Source organism: Barbus barbus (assembly GCF_936440315.1).
Source record: "Barbus barbus genome assembly, chromosome: 8".
Taxonomy (NCBI): domain Eukaryota; kingdom Metazoa; phylum Chordata; class Actinopteri; order Cypriniformes; family Cyprinidae; genus Barbus; species Barbus barbus.
In genome coordinates, this window is record NC_136736.1 from 9,919,710 (window position 1) to 9,940,785 (window position 21,076).

The 21,076-nt window shown below is 36.5% G+C and overlaps 1 protein-coding gene across 2 annotated transcripts; it reads right to left on the reverse strand.

Moving 5' to 3' along the window:
- Positions 1-25: 25 nt before the first annotated feature.
- On the reverse strand, positions 26-18,843 carry LOC306874093 (N-alpha-acetyltransferase 15, NatA auxiliary subunit-like). Of its 2 annotated transcripts, none has more exons than XM_079423849.1 (20): positions 18,583-18,843; positions 12,262-12,346; positions 11,763-11,867; positions 10,747-10,904; positions 8,880-9,014; positions 7,714-7,867; positions 7,409-7,528; positions 7,214-7,309; positions 7,021-7,127; positions 6,865-6,937; positions 5,518-5,687; positions 5,196-5,348; positions 4,977-5,105; positions 4,668-4,881; positions 4,052-4,245; positions 3,775-3,883; positions 3,537-3,635; positions 3,215-3,358; positions 2,046-2,143; positions 26-1,037 (listed from the first exon to the last, which is right to left on the reverse strand). In XM_079423849.1, the coding sequence occupies exons 1-20, from the start codon at positions 18,634-18,636 to the stop codon at positions 837-839; spliced, it is 2,598 nt and encodes an 865-aa protein (XP_079279975.1). In that variant the 5' UTR covers positions 18,637-18,843; the 3' UTR covers positions 26-836. The 2 variants fall into 2 exon arrangements, with proteins under 2 accessions (XP_079279975.1, XP_079279976.1); XM_079423850.1 differs by having other exon boundaries at positions 38-1,037; positions 7,021-7,124; positions 18,583-18,832.
- Between the last annotated feature and the right edge of the window lie 2,233 nt (positions 18,844-21,076).

A 21,076-nucleotide genomic window follows, 5' to 3' on the forward strand; every position in this document is an offset into this window, starting at 1 on the left:
GAAAAAACGGTGATGTGCATTGACTGGTGCCAAATGTGTGCTCTCACGGTTTGATTTTTTTATTACAAAAAAATCTATCATACAACAAACTCTTCTTTAAACACTGTAACCCATTTGGATCAAACAGATAGAATGAGGTAAAATGAAGGATAAAGGAGGAAAAAGGTTTTCTTTTGTCAACTTCACAGGCTCTTGATCACAGTTTACTGTCGTTTGTTGGATACAGCCTCTTCCATCTCAAAGATATGAAATAAGGAACCTCTACACATGCTGCTTCCCCATTATGACATCACTTCCTGTCCACACCCAGTCTCTCCCCTAAACGAGTCCAATGATTCAGCTGCCTTTTCACACCAACTCAAAATAGATCTTTTGCACAACAAGCCACGCATCCTTTTAAGCTTTTATTTTTCATATAAATTACTCTTTAAAACAGGGGAAAGATGGGTTTGAGTGAGCTTCTCTTGCTTGGTTTGTTGACTATGGGATTTGCTCTCGCCATTGCACAAAGTTTGCATTCAGACATACTGTATTTCAAAATGGGATGCATGTTTGACTAGTTTTCAGTTAGAGAGTAGTCATCAGCAAGGTTAAAAAAGTAAAATGGGCATTTCATTCTCTTCTCCCCCCCAATACCCCTCCTCTTCTTCCTCCACTCCAAAACACAGTCATTGTCTGTCAGTCCTAACTGCAATTTCTGGGGGTGTAGAAGATCGCAGGAAGTTCCTCACAGAATCGCAATAGTCATTGGCAACCGTCTCGGGTGTTTGACAGTGGCGATGCCGCACCGCTTCCCATTCCACCTCCTCCCTCAGTCCTTCACCCTCTTCGGATGTTCACATATCATTGGCCAGCTCCTCGGTTTCTGTGGAGATATCTCCATTGACCGCAATCTTCATGTTTTCCTCGTACCCTGGGGGCATGAAGGCCATCGTATAGGGATAGATCTTATAACACTCCGCTCGGTATAACTCTGCGGTTTCCTTAGCCTCTCCAAGGCTGCCATCACGCAGGCTTTCCAAAACCTCTGTACAGATCTGCAAAAATAAAGTAGTACTCTATTATAAGCATGTAATACACCAGGGCATCCCAATTGGAGGGTAATAAGTTGCGTAACTTCAGAGGGTTCATGAGTTGAAGAAAAGCTAAACAAATCAAAATATATAAATCAAAATAAAGAAATGCTTCTGCTTCCTGATGATTCACTCACCCCCATGTCATCTAAGATATATATTCATGTCTTTCTGTCTTCAGTCGAAACGAAATTAAGGTTTTTTAGGAAAACATTCCAAGATTTTTCTCCATATAGGTGACTTCAATGGTAGCTAACAGGTTGAAGGTCCAAATTGCACTTTCAATGCAGCTTCAAAGGGGTCTACATGATCCCAGTCGAGGAATAAGGGTCTTATCTAGTGAACCGATTGGCCATTTTCTAAAAACAATTTTACAACTTGTATAATTTTTCTACCACAAATGCTCGTCTTGCATTATGTAATCATGTTGGAAAGGTCACACCAAAGGTAGGTGGAAGTACTAACCCCGTGTTTGCAAAGTCAAACGCCCTTTACAAAAAAGTTAAAACAATGATAACGGACCATTTTGAAGTTGAAGGAGAAAATGAGATGGAGTTTTTCACCCTACCCTACCTTTTTGAAGTACACACACGAAAAACTAACCTTGCTTGACCTTTCCAACGTGATGCGTGAAGTCATGCATGCGCATTGCAGAGCTAGTGCAAGACAAGCTTTTGTAGTTAGAAAGTATATAATTTTTATTCTTTTAAGAAAATGACCGATGGTTTCGCTAGATAAGACCCTTATTCCTCGGCTGGGATTGTATAGACCCATTTGAAGCTGCACTGAAACTGTAATTTGGACCTTCAACTCACTGGCTGCCATTGAGGTCAAAAACCTTCATTTCTATTCGATTGAAGAAATACAGACATGTCATGAACATCTTAGATGACGTGGGGCTGAGTGAATTCAGGAATTTTTTTATTCTGGAAGTGAACTAATCCTTTAAAAGTCATGTAGCCCATTATGTACCTGAATGTTTCTGTTGTTCAGTGATTCATCAAGTGCTACAGCCAGTTCCACCGCTTTCTTCTGTGTTGAAGGGTCTAAGTAGAACATCATTTTGGCAGCTATTAAAAGGAAGAAAACAGGTTAAATTGAAATTTGAAAAATTAGCAGTTTTCAAAAAAAGCTGAGTGCATATTAGGGCTGAACGATTAATTGCATTTGCGATAATATCGCGGCATGAAAAAACGCGATTTTTCAACCGCAGAGGCTGCGATTACACCGTCACGTGACACGCGAGAGTAAAGAGGTGTGTTTGACTTGAAGATCGATTGGTGTATGACATCAAAGTACGGCGAGAGAAAGAATACGGAGACGTCCGCTCTCTTATAGCTCTCGCAGTATTTGATGACACACAACGATCGGTCTAGCAGCGTTGCTTCAAGTCAAACACATCTAAGAAGTCTTCAGAGGAAGCATCAAGTTGGCACGCTATGTTGCCAAGTCTGCAGTTTGCGGTCTTACATATCATGCAGAATCGACGCGCTACATGTAAATTATATCCTTTGTTGTATTTTCCTGTCAAAATAACAGAGTTCCTTTGGAATTCTTCAGCTTTTAAGAACTGCCGGGTTTTCTGGTAGTGGGCGGGACTAATGCGCAAATGGCAATCTCATTGGCTGGCGCTCACCTATTATCCTCCGTTTTAATTTCAGCGAATCAGTTCGAGCGAACGCAGACAACTGATTAATATTCATGAATCCAGCAGTTCGTTAATCCTTAGAGCGTTTTATATTGTTCTTAGTAGTAGAATTTGTAGTAGTATTATCTGTAGTTTTTTCCCCCCTTTTTTTATAGAAACTCTAAATGACAAACAATATCTTAAGCACCACCACCAGACCTAAGTTCAGTCAACATGATAAATATTATTATATTTATTTTATTATTATATATATTTAAAATTGGGAGCATCCAAGTTATTTGACATATTTGAACATTTAAAAAAAAAAAGTAACAGTTACTTTCCCTGGTAATTAGTTTATTTTATAATGATACTGTTGGTGAGAAGTAACTAGTAATATAACTAATTACTTTTTTAAAGTAACTTTTTTTGGTAAAAAAAAAAAATATTCGCCATTAGATTATTTTCCAAAATCGTTCAGCCCTAGTGCATATAACATGTTGAGTATCCACACCTGCTACTCGATGAGGGATGGAACAGAAGTGCTTGGTGAGGAAGGCCTGGTTGAAGCTCTTAGCATTACTTTCCCCAAACAGCCTGGAGATTTCCTGCTTGAGAACCATGCTGACCGATTCTGCTAGGTCTTTACTTTCAGACACTGTCAGCCAATCAATAGCAACACATTACCAACCAATCACAACACACTGAGGTGAAAATAAACAACACTGGTGTCATAAACAACAAATAAGACATCGTAACCAATTGATAAAATAAAAAACAAATAAAACAAAACAACTAACTAAGCTAAGAGCAAGAGGCAACCTGGGTCCACTCACCTCCTTTAAAGAAGCGCACTAAACACTGGTGAAGCCAAGGGTGGTCCGGGTCTATTGCATAGGCCCTCTTCACTGACTGCAGCATTAACAGGAACTTTTCTGTGAGGAAAGTGAGGACAAAGAACATTCAAATTATGCATCGATTCAAGTTGCAATGTAATGGAAGTAGCAACGGATAATTTCTTACATCCAAGAGAAACATTATCAAAAAAGAAAAACTATTAGACTTAGTATATACCTTTCCTAAAGTAGATTTCAAAGGCCAGAAGGTGTGTGTCTATCTTATTCTTCACCAGGTTTTTCAAGGGTGTCAAAAACTTTACAGCTTCATCTAATGGGTTCTCAACCTTAAAAATTAAAGAGAAAGAGAAACATTTTTGTCCGAGCACAATAAAAGTCTTTGAGCTTCTTTGAATTTGCCCTTGGGTTCCTACTAAAGAGACAAATTGTTTAGAAGCCTTTTAAATACAGAAATCCCCACTTTCACAAACATTACTCTTAAAACAAACACACACCCTGGCGAGTTTCTCTGGTATAAGTTCCTCTTTAGGTCCACCGATCTCCTCGTCATCATCCTCTTTTTTCTTTTTCTGGTTCTTTAACTGTTTCTCTTTCTCTGCATTCTTTTTTTCTTCCTCCAGCTGTGCTTTCTTCTGTGCTCTCCGTTGCTTATTCCTTAACTTCTTCAGTTCTTTGTCAGTCAGGTTCCCTGTTTAGAAAACACAAGCAACAATAAGCACACTTTAAACATATACAGGCTTGCTTCAGTGTATGGAAGCCCGTTTCTGGCATGGAATAAAAAAAAAAAAAAAAAAAAATGTAATTATGACTTTTTCCTCCATCACACAATTTGGACTGTTTTCTCAGAACTGTGAAAAAAACAAAACAAAAAAACTCTTTGCATCTCAAAATCTGACTTTGTTTCTTTGAATACTGAGTCTACACCTCATCTTGCAATTCAGTTTTGTTGTTTCCACCATTCTTGTGTCATAGTTGTATCTCACTATTCTTACTTTTCTCCCCCTCACAATTCTACAAGGAAAAAAAGTCAGAACTGTGAGGGGTAAAAGTCGCAAATACCTTTATTTTTCCATGATAGAAACTGGTCTCTAAAGATTTATGTTATATTACCAGTATCAGCCTGTAGTTCCTTGCTGTCATCCGTTAGCGGGTTGTCATGCAGGTTGAGGTAGATTTGGATGGCGGTTTGTGAGGCTTTAAAGTAGAATGGGTGCATACGTAACACATCCTCCAGTTTAAGCAGGTCCACATAGGAACGCAGTGTCATCTTCCGCATGCAGTACGTATGGAAGTCAAACTGGTCATCTGTTATCTCTACAAAGTGCTGTAATGAACAGATGAAAGAAGGAAGTAGTATGATAAGGAGGTAAAAGCAACACACAAATACCATAATATACTGACAAAGCAAAGACTACTGACCCTTTCAATCTCGTGGCATTTTTTGAGTGCTTCTCCATATTTCTTCATGGATTTATAGGCCAGAGCACATTCAGTCTGGAACCACATGCACTGCATCTCATTCAAATTCTCTACCGCAGACGCTCCCTCCTGAGAGAGAGGAACAAAGCCGTTACACACAAAACACCTATGAGAAGATTGTGTACTATGTACTCAAAAGAACACACACACTTCCCTTACCCTAGTGAATTTGGCGCACATTTCCTCAGCCTCTTTTATCAGACCTGCTTTAAGCAGGTATTTGGCGCATTTGGAGTTAATAAAACGGTCTGCTGTGTCCAGGGCCTGAGCTTCATCCATCCAACGAGCTGCTTCCCGGATATTCCCAGCATGCTGAGTGAGGAAATACAAACGGGACCCAATGGAGCCAGGATATGACAATCAAATCACCGAACCCAGCTAATTATTCTAATTTTCTTTGAATTACCCACACTGCTCAGTAGTTGCAATAATTAGCATACTGCAATTTGAATAAATCTACAAAATAGTAATGGTTTTGTACCTTGTATATGTTGGCTTTAATGAGGAAGAGCTCTATCAGAGTTGGTGTGCTCTCAATGGCAGCGTTGATGTTTTCGAGAGCCATGGCGTGCTCGCCGATCTGATCATAGTGCTGAGCCAGGAAATACTGCACCCAGAGTAACGTAGTGGGCGGCTCCTCTTTGCCATCATCTATATGTAAACATCAAAAGAACCAATCAAGTAATGCTAATCCGCTGATACATGTTAGGCAGCTCACTACAGCATTAAAAGCATCATGTTAAATAGTTAGTAGTTTTATGCAAGCATTTTCCACCTTCTGCCTCTTAGATTTAAATAGCCAGTTTTTTCAGTGCTGTGCCTTTAAACCTTACATCTTTCTTTATAATTAAATTATATAAAAAATTAAATTGTATTATTATTAATAGGACATAGATAAATAGATATGTACATTATAATTTTTTTTTAAACTATACTTTGTAAATAAGAACAGTTTTTAAAAGTGTTCTTCAACATCATCTTGGAAAAGTCAGCATTATGTTGATTTAAACTGTAAAAATCAGAAGGATATTATCAGGGAGCTTGATAATACAAATTTTAGCTGCTTTTGGGATCCTTCTGAAGGATATACAGAGCAGAAGGTGCTACACACTGCCAGGAACAACAAATGGTCTGGCAAAATGTCTACATATTTACTTCTACATTTTACATATTTTTGTACACAAAGAAAACAAAAATAATGACTTTATTTAACAATTTCTTCTCTTCCATGTCAGTCTCCACCGCACATTCACAAGAGTACCGCGACACATGCGTATGGTGCTGCTGATGCAGGAATCTGCATTCTGGCATCATGGTACTCTCTTGAATGCGCATCGAATTCTGACATGAAAGAGAAGAAATTTCTGAATGAAGTCGTTATTTTTGTTTTCTTTGCAAACAGAAAATATTCTCGTAGCTTCAGAAAATTACAGTTGAAGCATTGATATTACATGGACTATTTTTATGATATTCTTACTACCTTTCTGGGTCTTGTGTTGCTGTCTATGCAGGATCAGAAAGCTCTTGGATTTCATCACAAATATCATAATTTGTGTTCGAAGATGAACGAAGGTCTTACAGGTTTGGAATGACATGAGGGTGAGTAATTAATGACAGAAATTTCATTTTTGGGTGAACTATACCTTTTTACATAAATGTGGGTGTTCACATAGTTAACTGCTCCGACAATATTTCAATATGGTATGTTTGCACTAGAGTTTTGTGTTCTGCAAGTCATAGTGCAGATTGACATTTTATTTTCAAAACAAATTTGATTGGTCATAATGACCCAAAACTTTAAATTGTTTAAAAAAGAAAAAAAACATACCATTTGGGCTGAACATTCGACAGCTCCGTAATGACGTTTCAAAACCAACAACTAATTCTTCAATTATTGACACCTGCAATTAAAGCAAAATGTGAAAAACACATTTGGATGTAAACCCTAGTTAGCATGCTCTGTGTGATTAGATTCTGTCCTCACCTTCTCTTTGTCCTGGTAGAGAGATCTGAGTGTGGTGAAGACTGGAGGACAGCCCTTACTGAAGTTCATTCTTAAATATCTATCCAGACACTCCCGAAACTTATCTCCTGAACAATACAGAAACAATTTTATTCAATAAACATACAACTTGCAGAAGAAGCTGATGTATTAGACCAGAGGAAGAACAGCCTACCAGACAGGAAGCTGAGTGGTAATCTGCGCGGTACGAGGCCTTTAGGGTATTTCTCCCAGGCCTCCTCATAGATCTTCAGCTTCTCTTCTGTACTTGCTAAAAAACATCACAATTGCTGTGTTTTGTTAAACTCTTACTAATGTGTGTATAAGATGAGAGATACAAATATGCAGACAAAAAATTTTTCATGTGTACCAGGCTTGAGGGCTTTTTCCAGGCCATGGTAATAAGACCAGTTTTCAGGGTTTCTCTCCTGTAGTCGTCTGTACACATCTGCCGCCTCCTCAAACCGTTCCAGACTCAACAGCAGCTCCCCTACACATCCACAAGACGAGAAAATAAAAAGAGAGGATTTTCCATAGGGCACCACAAACAGGAAGTCAATTTGCTAGACAAGCAAAATGTGAATAGGAAAAACTGCATAATGGACAAAATAATATAAAAGCAGAAGGAAAAAAAAGAAAAAGAAAAACATGAAAGAAAGAGGTGCACTGATGTACCTTTGGTTTCCTCCACAGCCAGTTTATCACAGATCTGTTTCTCGTAGGTGGTGAGATGCTCCAGAGCTTCTCTGAATAGTCCCGCCTCCCTCAGGACTTGATTCTGATACAGCAGCAGCTCACTGTACTCATAATCCACCTTGTCAGGGGACGTCTGAAAAATCAAACATTCATAAACATCATAAAAAACAAATGCTGTAAGGATTTGGTGAGTGAACTAATTCCACTATATAACAGTTTGGAATCTTTTATTTAGCGTGCCAACTTGTAGTTTCCCTTTGCGCTAGAAACCAATGAGAGGAAGTAAGCATCTGATCTTGGACGCCACAACAATCGCGTGCCATTGTGTTGCCTGTTGACCTGGAGTGGCAGGTTGACGTCTTCACAATAGCTCATTAGCCACTCCTGTTACCTCTGCCCCTGTTCTTTCAAATTTATTCTTTCAAAGCTAATAGGGATGTAAAATGTACAGTTACTTTAATACGAAGTTGGATATTTTTTCATGCTCTGAGAACAGCGCTTGTGGTTTGATACAAAGTAGATGTGAATGTAAAATTCCCCTGCACTTTCCTATCAAATCTCCATTTTTCCAGGTAATAAACACAAAACACAATAAGATAAATGTCTGTCCTTAATATTAGTCAAACAACAGTCTTTATGAACAAAAAGGTTTTTAACTTTCATGAGCGTTTAAGTTAAAACATTCTTTTACTTGTTAACTAAAAGAATTCACAATTTCTGAACAATTGAAAAAAATCTGATAAAGTAGAAATTAGGTGAAAATTTTAAATTAGAAATGTTGCCTTGGTTACGAAATGAAATAAAATTAAATACTAAATTAAATTAAATTATTAAAACAAAAAACTAGATAGAAATACGTATTGTGTATTATGTAATAAAAACTACTAAAATTAACAAATGCACATCAAAATAAAAAAATTTAATCAAAGAAAATCAAAAATATTACAAATTCATAAATGTGTATAAATAATACTTATTCTGACTGGTACAATCCATGTTGTGATACTTGTTTTCACTTTCAGAAATTGGGGTTTAAAATCTTGTTTTCAATGGTACTGGCATAAACTACTAACATTTGTGTATTGTGACAACCCTACAAGATTAAGAACTTGAACCTTGCTGTATCTTCTCATGTCTGCATTTACCTGTTGTGTTTTTCTAAACTCCTCAATGATTTTGGCAGCCATCTCATAGTCCTCTAAGAGGTGATACGCAATGGCGTAGCCAATCCATGACGCTCGCTGTGCTGGCCGCAACTGCAGCAGCTGATACCGGGTCTCCTATAAGAGAGTCAATACAGTCAGAACGAGGGATTTCTCTGGTGTTGGGCTTTAAAAAAGCTTTTAAAAGGTTTAAGTTCTTGCTGAACGCAGAGGTGAAATTAGATCCCTTTCAAAACTACAGAATACAACCGTGGAGCAATATTGCACAAAGCCCACATATGAAAGGCTTTCATTTCAGTGGTAAAAGTACGTATCAGAGTAGCCTGAGGGTATGAAACATTAAACACCCACTTTATCATACCACAGAAGACAAAGAAATAAAGACAAGAGAGGAGGAGAGAGAAGCAAGCTCAAGAGACAGGAAATGGACATTGCTGAGTCACGGCTGCTGTATTAGGCTCAACATACACATGCATCCTAAGTGTTTCACCACAACATGGTGCAATAATATGGGGCTATTAATTACATTAATGCAATTAATATTAACTTTTAAATAATATTTTTTACATATATAAGAGCATATTAAAGGGCATATTCTACAATAAATCAAATTTACACTACAGTTCAACTGTTTGAGGTCAGTAAATATCTCTTCACCAAGGCTGCATTCATTTGAAAAATACAGTAAAACAGTGAAATATTATTACAATTTAAGATAACGGTTTTCCATTTTATTTATTTTTAAATATATTTTATTTCTGTATTGGCAAATCTGAATTTAGAAGCCATTATTTCAGCTTTCAGTGCCACATGATCCTTCCGAAATCATTGTAATATAATTTAGTGCTCAAGAAACATTTTGAAACATTGAATTGAATTTATTTTATTTTAAGTAAAAATACAATAAACATTCAGTAATAAAATAAGAGCAAATAAATTATGAGAAACAGCACAAAAAATACAACAGAATAAATATCCAAATATAACACCGATTTAAGATTTCCAGCTGGGTCTAAAATAAGTATTCAGGTACAGAAACACTACAGAAATTGAATAAAGTAATCAAATGTAAAATAAAACTTCACTCAAATACAGATTTATCCTAAGATTTAAAGTTATTCAGTCAAGAGAAATGAGTGATTTTCTCTTTGTCTTGTTTGAGTAACACAGACAACAGCACTGCTGTCACTTTAAGAGTGAATGCACAAATCCAATATGTTCACAAGACATAATCGACTGGGTTTATGTGAATATTCACCAAGATGGGCATTTTCACATCATTTTGTGTGTATCTGCCCGTTTAACCACTACAAACCACAAAAAAATAACTCAATCCAGTATTTGTGAGCTGTCGGAGAAGAGGCTCTGTGTGTGCGCGTTTTGGGAGTGAGAGCTTAGAAAACAGCATGCAAGTACGAAATTGGCATCTCTTGAAAAAGGAAGACGCGGTAGTGCTGAATCACTCATGCTGTTTCTGAAATTACAGTCTCACAGAAACTTTTCAAAATACTGATTTGATCTGATAATCTGTGGGGATTCATTTATTTATTCAACTTTTTTTGTGGATAAATGTTTGCAGGAATTGCCTGCATTATAAATGTGGAACCTGTGGGAATTAGTCAAATTATGCACAATACCCACAAACCCAAGTCTGAAACTGAAATTCAAGTCCTGATAAATGGCTTTAATGTCACTTTTAAATCATTTAATTCATGCTTGCTGATTAAAAGCATTAATGTCTTTCAAAAAAATCGTATTGAACAAAAAAAAAAAAAGAACTATTTTGTAAAATTCTGAACAGTCCTGTAATTCGGCAAATAAAATTAAACTCATACTCGTACACACTCACCCTGTAACCCTCCAGGTCTCTCATCTGGATCTGCAGGAGGGAGAGATCTCGAAGGATCTGTAAGTTGTCTTTGTCCCATTTCAGTGCGTTTCTGTAGCACTTAATAGCCTCATCATACTTCTTGTCAGACCTCTGGAGCAAACCGTACACGTGCCAGCCTGAAAATGTCACGTTAAGGAGAGCAGGGGAACTTCGCAGAGTCACTACAGAGCTGATGACAGTACAATACTGTGCCTAGAATAATCACAAAAATTTACAAGGCCGGAGACCATTTTTTTCTAGATGGTCCACTGGACTCAATGAGTCAACTACACCAAGGACCCCCCAAATATAAAGATCCCCTATGCAATATAGGTATTAAGACAGCTACATGGTTTCATTTATACTATGAAGGACGACAGAGCGATTATAAGAAAAAAATAATAAGTAAAGTTATATGGACAAGGTGTTGCAAAGTTAAATGATTGGCATATACTGCTTATTTTCATCAAGGCTATCCACTTTAATAAAATATCAAGAAAATATTTAGTATTAAGCTGACTTCAGTCTACCCACCCTTAAACACGAAGATAAACTTTTTCAATTCAATTCAAATAAATGTAAGCATTTCAAAAACGGTGGTAATTGTGCCTCATGAAGAAACAACCAATAAAAGAATGAAGTAATTTATTACATGGCATTTTTCTCTGTGAAACCCGAACCTCTAGGATGTGAAGCATTTGTCTGGCAGCGAGGAAACACTGCACTGTGTGTTTGGCTCTCTAAACAGTTCATGGTGTCACTGCACATCATAGTCAGACACAGGGCAGGAATCTTGGCCAGGGTCCATCTCCCCCATCGGCAGTGACAGGCTTCAAATCGAGACAAATACTCAAGTGTTAATTCTGCTGCTGTGAACATGAGGAAATAAACTCATTCCAACTGCTCCAACACAGGGACCATTATCATACTATAGCGTATAAATTTAAAACTGAAAGCTTTCAAATGTGTGTGTCAGTCTCTATATCCAAGGATACACACGTGGCTCTTCAGGTCATTTCGGAGACCTCTGCGGACAAGTTCATAGGCTTCTTCTTTCTTCCCCAGGCAGTTCAGGGTCAGGCCTTTCATCGCCAGCGTCTCTGCAAAGATCATAAACTTTAACTTTTCATCCTCTGTAAACTAACATGCGCCAAGTAAACAAACACCTGCACATTTCACACAGGAATGTTTTATGTCAACACAATTTCAGCTAGTAACCTTGATTATATCACTGCAGTCTAAAACTATATGAATATGCATGTATTTATGTAGTATTAACGAGCCAAACTGATATTTGGCTATTTTTATAACTGCCTAACTGGTCATTCTGCCCAGTAACTAATTTTCCTAACAGTCTTGTCAATGTATATGAACATGTTTGAGTGAATATTGTTTAGAATAGGTTAATTAATTTCGATTTGTGTCTGTTATTCACATTAAAATGAAATAGGAGTGAAGTAGTACGTCATGAACACTTCCAAGCAGGGTTCTTACCTCCATGTTCAGAGAACTTGGGATTGGAGAGAATCTGTTTGCAGAATTTCAGTCCATTTCTGTACTGCTTGTGTTCATAACATCTCTGAGGATATATGAGAGAAAAAACATTAATACAAAACAAAATAAACAAAAAAAAGAGGGAGGGAAAAAAGTAATCTCGGCCAGCGTTGTTACTGTTAAAGTCTGCCGTGTAACACTGTGTAAAATGTAAAAACAAAGCAATGATTTGCAAATCTCATAAACCCATATTATATTCACAATTGAACATATCAAAAGAAAAAAAAACATCAAGTGTTTAAACCGAGGAAATGTACAATTTAAAGGAAAAAATAAGGTAATTTTGAACATGATGGCCGTAACGCATCTCAAAAAAAGTTTGGATAGGTGCAAACTAAGGTTAGAAAAGTAAGTGTTACTAAAAAGAAACAGCTGATAACACTTTTCTAGGCATATTCAGTTTCACAATTAAATGCCCTGATAAAAATAAATGCAATGGATGAAATACTCAATACTCAAAAAATGCTATTTTTTTTTTTTAGATGAATCTCATGATTTTTATATTAAATGTATTATTTTAACTTAAGGTTCTCCTAAATAAAACTGCACATGCAAATCCTTGGCAGTACCGTCTTTTCTTATGGTTAATGCTTTCTAAAGACAATCCATGGCAGGCTAACCTTGTGTGAGTGTTGCCTAAACACTCACAACACCCCTGCAAACTCTGTAAATGATGGTAATTTACTCAGAGCAGTTCTATTTGGAGCGGTTTCTGTTTCCTCTTTATTACACAGGCCTCTGCTCAGCCAGCAGGTGGTGAGCTCGCTAACATCACCTCATTCTGTCAGCAAATCTGGAATCTGCTCTTCCACATTCAGTACAGCACTACTGAATCAGTGACTTCAGATCAATTCAATTCAAAATGTTAATGTGCACCTCCTATTCCAGCTTCCCATGAAACAATCTAGCTTCTCTTAATAGATTAATTATTTTAAGCTTGTGTTAAATAGATTATTATAAAGACTGAAATTATGTGTTACACATCAGATATTGAAACAAAATATTTAAATATAGGACAGAGGACATTTCAGAAGCAAAGCATGTTGTTACAGTTTTATGAAAGCCTTTTTTTCTAACAAAAAGCTAGCACAGATAAATTTTTGCTAAAATGGTTCACAAACATTAAGGAATATTAAATTAACTAAACCGCCTGTTTTAACTTCATGATGACTTTAAAATACTGTAATCCTATCAGTGTTATTTTAGTAACACTGAAGTAATACAGCATTTTTTTTATTATTTTTAGTTAGCTTTTGTTTTATTATATATTTTTGGATCCCATCTTAATTTTACGTTTCAATTGAATTTATTATTTCTTTATTTGCTTGTTTGTTAGTTTGTTTGTGACTGACCAATAATCGGTCTTACCGATATTTTTCCAGATATTTAAGCATTTTTCTAGGGCTGCCCCTTAATAGTCGACTAACGGTTAAGGCTGGATTCTGGAATACATCACACGACTTTTAAAATCTGAACAGACTTTTAAAACATTAGGTATCATACACTTACCGACTTTATAAATAGTGACATGGCATCATACAGTACTCGACTGAAGATCATACACTGCCAGACTTTAAAGTTGTTTCCGATCACAACGAACTCACACAGAAACGTGCGCCCTGTTGCTAGGAGACGCATGACAAATGAAAACATATGTTCTAAAATCGGCTGAAAATATCAAACGTGTTTGATATCCTCCGACTGGATAGAATCAAAGTCTGAAGCTAAAAAATTGGAGTCTGTGACCATCAAACACTATAGCTGTGTCCGAAACCGCTCCCTATCCACTATATAGTGCACTATATCGGGTTTCAGCCATTTTGTAGTGCTGTCCGAATTCTGAGTGAACGACTTCATTCAAGAAACTACAAACAATAATTACATAAAATTATGAACATGTGCTTATGTATTTTTGTTGACATTATTTTAATAGTATTTAATGATTATGACCATATAAGCATTACAAAACAAATGAAACCATAAAGCTGATTACAATAATGTAATTTTAAGTGTTATTGCTATTGTGTATATTGTGCTATTGTGCTCATGTGTAAACGCATTCAAATTTAAAGGGAAAAAACACACATTACACAAAATAAATTACTTTTAAAATTTATCGGACAACAATGAAAGCACTGTAATCTTGGTGGAGAAAATAAATATTGTGGATCTCTAATATTTACTACAGCTTCAGGAAATTTTAGTTTATCTAATATTTCTGTTTTGTTTTAGGTTCATTTCAAGTAAAAATTTTAATTAAACAGTTTTAGTTAAGAATAACAACACTGACTCTTATGTGGATGCCAAACGCAAGATAGATTTCATAAAGCCAGACACACTAATAGTACAGAACTGAGGGTCAAAATGTAAGAGAATTGAACTCAAAATCTAGTGTGACTGTCCTTTGAATTCTCTGGCATTAAAAAGCAGCTCTGTGGCTCCACGTGCGGGCGATGATCTAGAGTCCCTCAGACAATCCTGACCAAAAGGTTGGTTAGCATAGCCCCAGTAGCACCTGCCAGTTAGAGGGGTCATATGATTCGATTTCTTGTTTTCCTTTTCTTTAGTGTGTTATGTAGTAGGGATGGGCATTTTTGGCAATTTCTTATTTCGATCATCGATAGGTTTCAAAAATGATTAATCGAGTACTCGGGGGGGGGGGGGGGGGGGGGGGGGTAAGAATTTCTGTGACTGTTTCTATTTTATTTTATTTTATTTTTTTCAGCAGGGTAATGATACTCATACTGTGCTGCACATTATTGACAATATTGAGCTGAAGCTTGACTTTGCAAATTTGAAAATCGCAAATCAAATCGCAATGTGTCAAAAATATCGCAATTAGATATTTTCTCCAAATCGCACAGCCCTACTAAACACATGCTAAAAGCAATATGCAGCGCATTCAGCTGTAAATAAATGTTAATATCCCAACGCATCCTATATAAGATTAATCAGATATGCATGTAGCTAACCAAGCCAAGCCATCACTACATGACTTCAAAGCCAAGCTTTTCTCTCTTTTCACGTCTATACTTTGAACCGCATGCTGTTGCAAGCTAAACAATCAGAATTTTTATTTTTTTTCCACGATCATCGTTTTCACGATCGATCATCGCTGTCATGGCCGAGTACTCGATCAGTGTTGCACATCCTTATGTAGCTGTTTGTACATGTATAAGATCTGCAGAGTTACAAAGCTCAAAGTCTCCCACAAAAGCATTTATTCTATCTAAAAGAGAAGGCTGATCCAGACCGGGGGAAAACGCCTCATTCAAACACGCCCCCACATGTCTACGTCACAATGTGGAAATATATGCGTAATGCAGCCCAAAAGTTCACGCAAAGAAAGAAGGCATGTTTCAGTAAACGCAGTAGTGTTGATGCAGCCATGTCAGGGAGACGCTGTGCGTTTCTATGTGAAAGCACTTTATTTGGCCTTCCGAAAGTAGATGCAGTTAGAAATCATTGATTAAGATGTGTTTACAACAGAACAGCACAACCCAAATGTTCGAATTTGTGCAATGCATTTTATGGATGACAGTTTTGTGAACCTAGGAGAGTAGACGGCTGGCTGTGCACAAAGGTTATTTCTAAAAACAAAAAAAAAACAAAAAATGGGTCAGTTCAGACTTTGCCATGACGATCTGGTGCTTCTGAATCAGTGACTAAGCATGTTGTGTTATTAGTTTAAGTATTTGCTATTGACTGTTCAGAGTTTTGCACGTAACGCGTGTGTGTGTGTGAGAGAGACGGGAACAGGGTCACATCACATCAGAGTGCACAGCCCGTCAGAAACGGTCTTAACCACGACTTGTGTACTGCAAATACATACGAACATCATCACTGTGTCTGTAACGCGACTCTGAACTGATGGTAAAACTAACTTGAAAGCTGAAGCTCGTGATTATGGTAAGGGGGGTTAAGTTTCCGACGCGTGCTTGAGGTGTTCAGTCAATCACAATGCACTAGGCCAGTTGGCCAATCAGAGCAGACTGTGCTTGTCGGAAGGAGGGGTTTTGTAGAAAACGACGCGTTTGAGAGAGGAGGGGCATAGAGGACCTACAATAATGTACAGTATTTGAAAAATTAAGTGTTTTTTTGAACATTAAAGCATGTCAACATTTTGTTACACCAAATACACAAAATAATGATCTTTAAAATAGCATCATATGACCCCTTTAATAATGACATCTTTGGGGGTCAGTGCTTCAGCTTTACCATCATCAGAAATATTTATACACTGTAACCATAGTAACAGAACCAAACATTTACATTTAGATTTACATTAGTGCATTTGGCAAATGCTTTTATTCAAATCAACTTCAGGCCAATTCATACTGCACCAACAGATGCAGAAAACAGCAACAGACATGTTCAACGGGTTGTTGCTGGTCAGCATTTGTTTTTGCCGATCGATGCACAGCCTTTACAGTGCATTCAAGTTATACATATCACTACAAGTACAACTGCCAAGTATCTGCCAGGATAAAAGCTGGACATGCAGGAGTTTGAAGATTAAAGACATGTGTATATAACAAAACAAGCCAGGTGCTTGTCCTATCTTAACATATAATGTACAACAATCTATTAAAGTTGACTAATGACATCAAAATCCAACTCATATAGCAATCCAAGTTCTTTTTCTTTTTTTTCCAAATTGACTCATTTCATATAATGTCAAATTAATATTAAATTGCATAAATTGTTATGAATGTGTAGTGCAAGTTAAATAGTGTGATATATGGGCTTATATCAGCATTGGCCTTTAAAAAAATCCATAATGGTTGACCACAACTTTAAAGTTCAGCTAAATCATTCAGTGGATTCATGATGACATTGTGATCCATCAAATACAGATCAGATGTATTAAATGAGCATAAAAGCTCATATATAGCATAAAGACTTTTACATGATAAAAAATTACTACTGTGTGAAAATTTAGCAGTTTTGTATTTAGCATTTTAGACAAATGAACTAAGAATGATAATGCATAAAATGCCCTTTAAAACATTTGTGCATCATATCAACAGACATTTATCAATGTTTTTGTAGACTTGGCATGTTATAAGCGCAGTTCAACATAACATTTGCATGGAATAGACTGCATATGCAAAGCTTATTATATCAAAACCACAACACAAACACTACAATCTTTACTAATGCATGACAAACCCTAAACAGCTTAATAGGATTTTTTTTCAGCTAAAATAAATAAACATCAGATCCACCAATTTAGCAAAAGAAAGTGACTGGTTTTGGCAACAACTGAATAGCCCAAAACAAAACAAAAAACACTCAGCTATATGCATCCTTGAGCAAAAAACAGAGATGCTTTTATTTTATTTTTTTAAACAGACAGTATGTAAGCGCTGACAGTTGTGGCCGAGTTTGTGGTCTGAAGGCCCATCATCATGCTGTCAGTGTCAACTCTCAGGCAGTCTAGTAACTTATGCCCATCTCAAATTAGTGCCCACAATCCAAATCTCATATATTTAATGGTCTGCAGTAAGAAAAGCCATGCAAAGCCGTTCAAACTAGTCTTATGAAACATGGATAAAGTAGGCAAATGCAGCAAACACAATCACAGTCATTTGTTTTAAGAGCACTAGCTGTCAAAATCCCTTATCAATTCAGCAGTTTAAATGATTACATATAGTGAAAAGAGCGCACGACTTGACAGTGCATTAGCTGTTAATATCTCGTCCAGTGTTTGTAGTTGAAGTTGAGCATCACTTAAACTTCCAGGGTTTCCTTCGGCAGAAACACGTTCATCTCTCCCTCTCTTCTCAAACAACTCCGGAAAGCTCACTAAATCAAAACTCGCCTAAAAATGAAATTTTTACAGAAATATTCAGAGGATCTTTAAAAGTGATTAGCTAGATGAACAGGCCAGAGACTGCTTTCAGCTACTCACAAGCAACATTCATCCTCAAAACAGAGCAGCTTGACCGTATAAACGTAACTGTTAGTGCTAATGCCTTATAAAAATCAAATAAACAAAGACTACAAGTCTCGCGTGCTTTCATCCAACCACTGACAGTCTCTTTCCAACAGCTTTGTGTCTGTGTGTAAACTACATCAACACACTGACAGCTAACAGGCTAAAAGCTAACCTCCATTTGACAGAAAGTGAGTCTTGATCGTTCAGTTTTGCACGCGCTAAAAAGTGCTGCATTAACCGCTCTCCTTCACACTCATGACTGTAGCCCGCAGGCTTTATTTGGTGGATGGATGTTGTTGCACTGAAGTATTAGCACTCACCAGGATCCTCTTGAACAGAGCGTTTTCTTTGGGAGGCAGAGTGACTGTCGGCATCCTTTACTCTCTCTCTCTATCAGCTCATGTGAAATGAGTGCGGCTGTGTGAGGCAGCGTCTTCCCCGGTTTTTACTCCCTTGTTCTCGGAGTCCTCGCTCGGCTCGATTTAGTGCCCGTGTCGGACTAACTAACCCAGCCCTCACGTGGTGACAGAAAAGCCCCCTTTGAGCCCAAAATGGCCGATGCGGTGCTTCTCCTCCGGGTCAAGTTGCTCTGCTGCTCCTCACTGACAGCAGGGGGCGCACCATTTATAGGTCAAACAGTTTACCGTGAATACATGAACGCTAATAATATAAACAACAACATCAGAAAAATATTCCCATTATATCATGGAAAATACAAAGCATAATTGTTTAAATGGTATGTAATCAATAATTAAGAAAAAAATAATAAGGTGCTAGATTATAATTAAATAAAACAAATGTACCCTTCGCTGTTTTATATATATATATATATTTAATAAAAACAGTGCTTTCTTTAGGCTGGAAAGGCAGCGAGTTAAAAATTAGATTCAGCAACTGTGTATTGATGGGATTGTAACTGATGACTTTAAAGTAATTGCAGATTTTTGTGCTAGATTTTATAATGATTTACTCTTCTAAATTCTGCCAGGAATCGGCCACCAATTTTTTTTATTCTTTATCTCACATAAAAAAATCAGTGATGAAGATTGTAGTCTATGTGATGCACCTATTAGTCTTTCAGAAATTGTTGTCTCTATTAATAATCTAAAAAGTAACAAATGCCCCGGTACCGATGGGCTAACTGCAGAGATTTATAAAGCTTTTAATCAAGAATTGGCTCCTTTTTTACATAAAATGTTTTTAGAGAGTATTGACAAAACAACGCTTCCTTCCTCTTTATGTCAGGGACTAATAACTTTAATACTCAAGTCTAACAAAAATCCACTTTTAATTGAAAATTGGCATCCTATTTCTTTACTGAATACTGATTATAAAATGATTGCCTTAGTTTTGGCAAAGAGGTTCAAATCTATTCTTAATAATATAACTGATGTGTGCCAATCAGGTTTTATACCCCAGAGACATATATCTAATAACATACGCCTGATTTTTAATTAGTTGGATTATTCAGATCTTATTTCCACTGATAGTATCCTCTTTCTTGATTACTATAAAGGATTTGATTGTTTAGACCATGGTTTTATGTTACAGGCTCTGCAGAGACTTGGTTTTGGTAGTTTTTTTGCAAATGTAAAATGCTTTATCATAATGGGAATAGTTCTATCCGACTTACTAATGGCACTTCTCCTAGATTTTCTTTAAAGGCAAGGTTACCACATCTCCCCATATCTTTTTTTAGTAGCTACCCAATTTTCATGTTTTCATATTAAAGAGAGTCCTGTGAAGGGAATTTCTGTTGATGGAACGGAATTAATTATGAGCTAATTGGCTGATGACACGGCATTGTTTTTAAGAGATGCCTCTCAGATCCCAATTGCTTTAACGTCTCTTTTATCTTTCTCAAATGCTTCTGGCCTTCTGCTTAACATTAATAAATGTGAGTTACTCCCGGTTAAAAAATGTGCTGCATCCTCTGTCTGCAATATTCCCATCCAAGAGAATGTCACGTATTTAGGAATCAAAATAATAAAAGATACTAAACTAAGATGTCAGGAGAATTTGAACCCAATTATGGAGAAAACTAAAAAAAAAAAAATTTTGAATCTTTGGTTATTAAGAGATCTATCATTGAAAGGTAGGACTTTGCTTAAAGGCTTAATGTAACGTTGCTTAAATTTCTTTGGAAAAATAAAACTCATTATATTAGAAAATCTGTTATTTTAAATTCTTATAATAAGGGCGGCTGAAATTTTATTTACTTCGATTCTCTTAATAACACCTTAAAAATTAATTTTTTTATTAATGTGTAATTATTCCATTAGTAAACTCCCAATCAAACTTTCCAAATGCTTTTGGCTTGGAAACTTATAAGCATAATTTCTTGCCACAGAACTTTTTTAGTTGGAACAACTGTAATATTTTACATAAGAGGAAATCCTTGGTTCTGGACAATTGTTTCAGTAATGAAGTGTTGTTAGTGAACCAATTGTTTGACAGTCATGGCTATTTGTTTAATTATTCAGATTTTATTTTAAGATATTACTTTCCTGTATCTAGAAAAGAATTGAATAGAGTTTTAAAGGCCATCTCTCTGGAAATCTGTATGCTCTTTAGTAGTAATAACAGTGGTTCATCGCCTTTCCTGAATCCACTGTGGTTGGTTCTATGTGTTTCTCTGTTCAAAAATCCAATCACAAAGTTAAGTTTTATTTTTGGACCTTGTTACTTCTAATTCTTCCTCCATTTCTTATTGGAACAACCTTTTTGATGATATTAAGTGGGCATATGTTTGGTCACTCCCTCAGAAATGTTTCTTAACAAATAAAGTTAAAGAAATATCTTCTAAAATAATTC

Bases quoted from the DNA above. Each gene is read 5' to 3' on its own strand.
- LOC306874093 (XM_079423849.1), bottom strand. From the start codon at position 18,636: ATGCCGACAGTCACTCTGCCTCCCAAAGAAAACGCTCTGTTCAAGAGG. The intron at 5,106-5,195 runs GTAAGGGAAGTG...CCTCTCTCTCAG, and splicing joins TGTGCGCCAAATTCACTAGG to GAGGGAGCGTCTGCGGTAGA. The intron at 3,636-3,774 runs GTATATACTAAG...CTTTCCTCACAG, and splicing joins TGAAATCTACTTTAGGAAAG to AAAAGTTCCTGTTAATGCTG.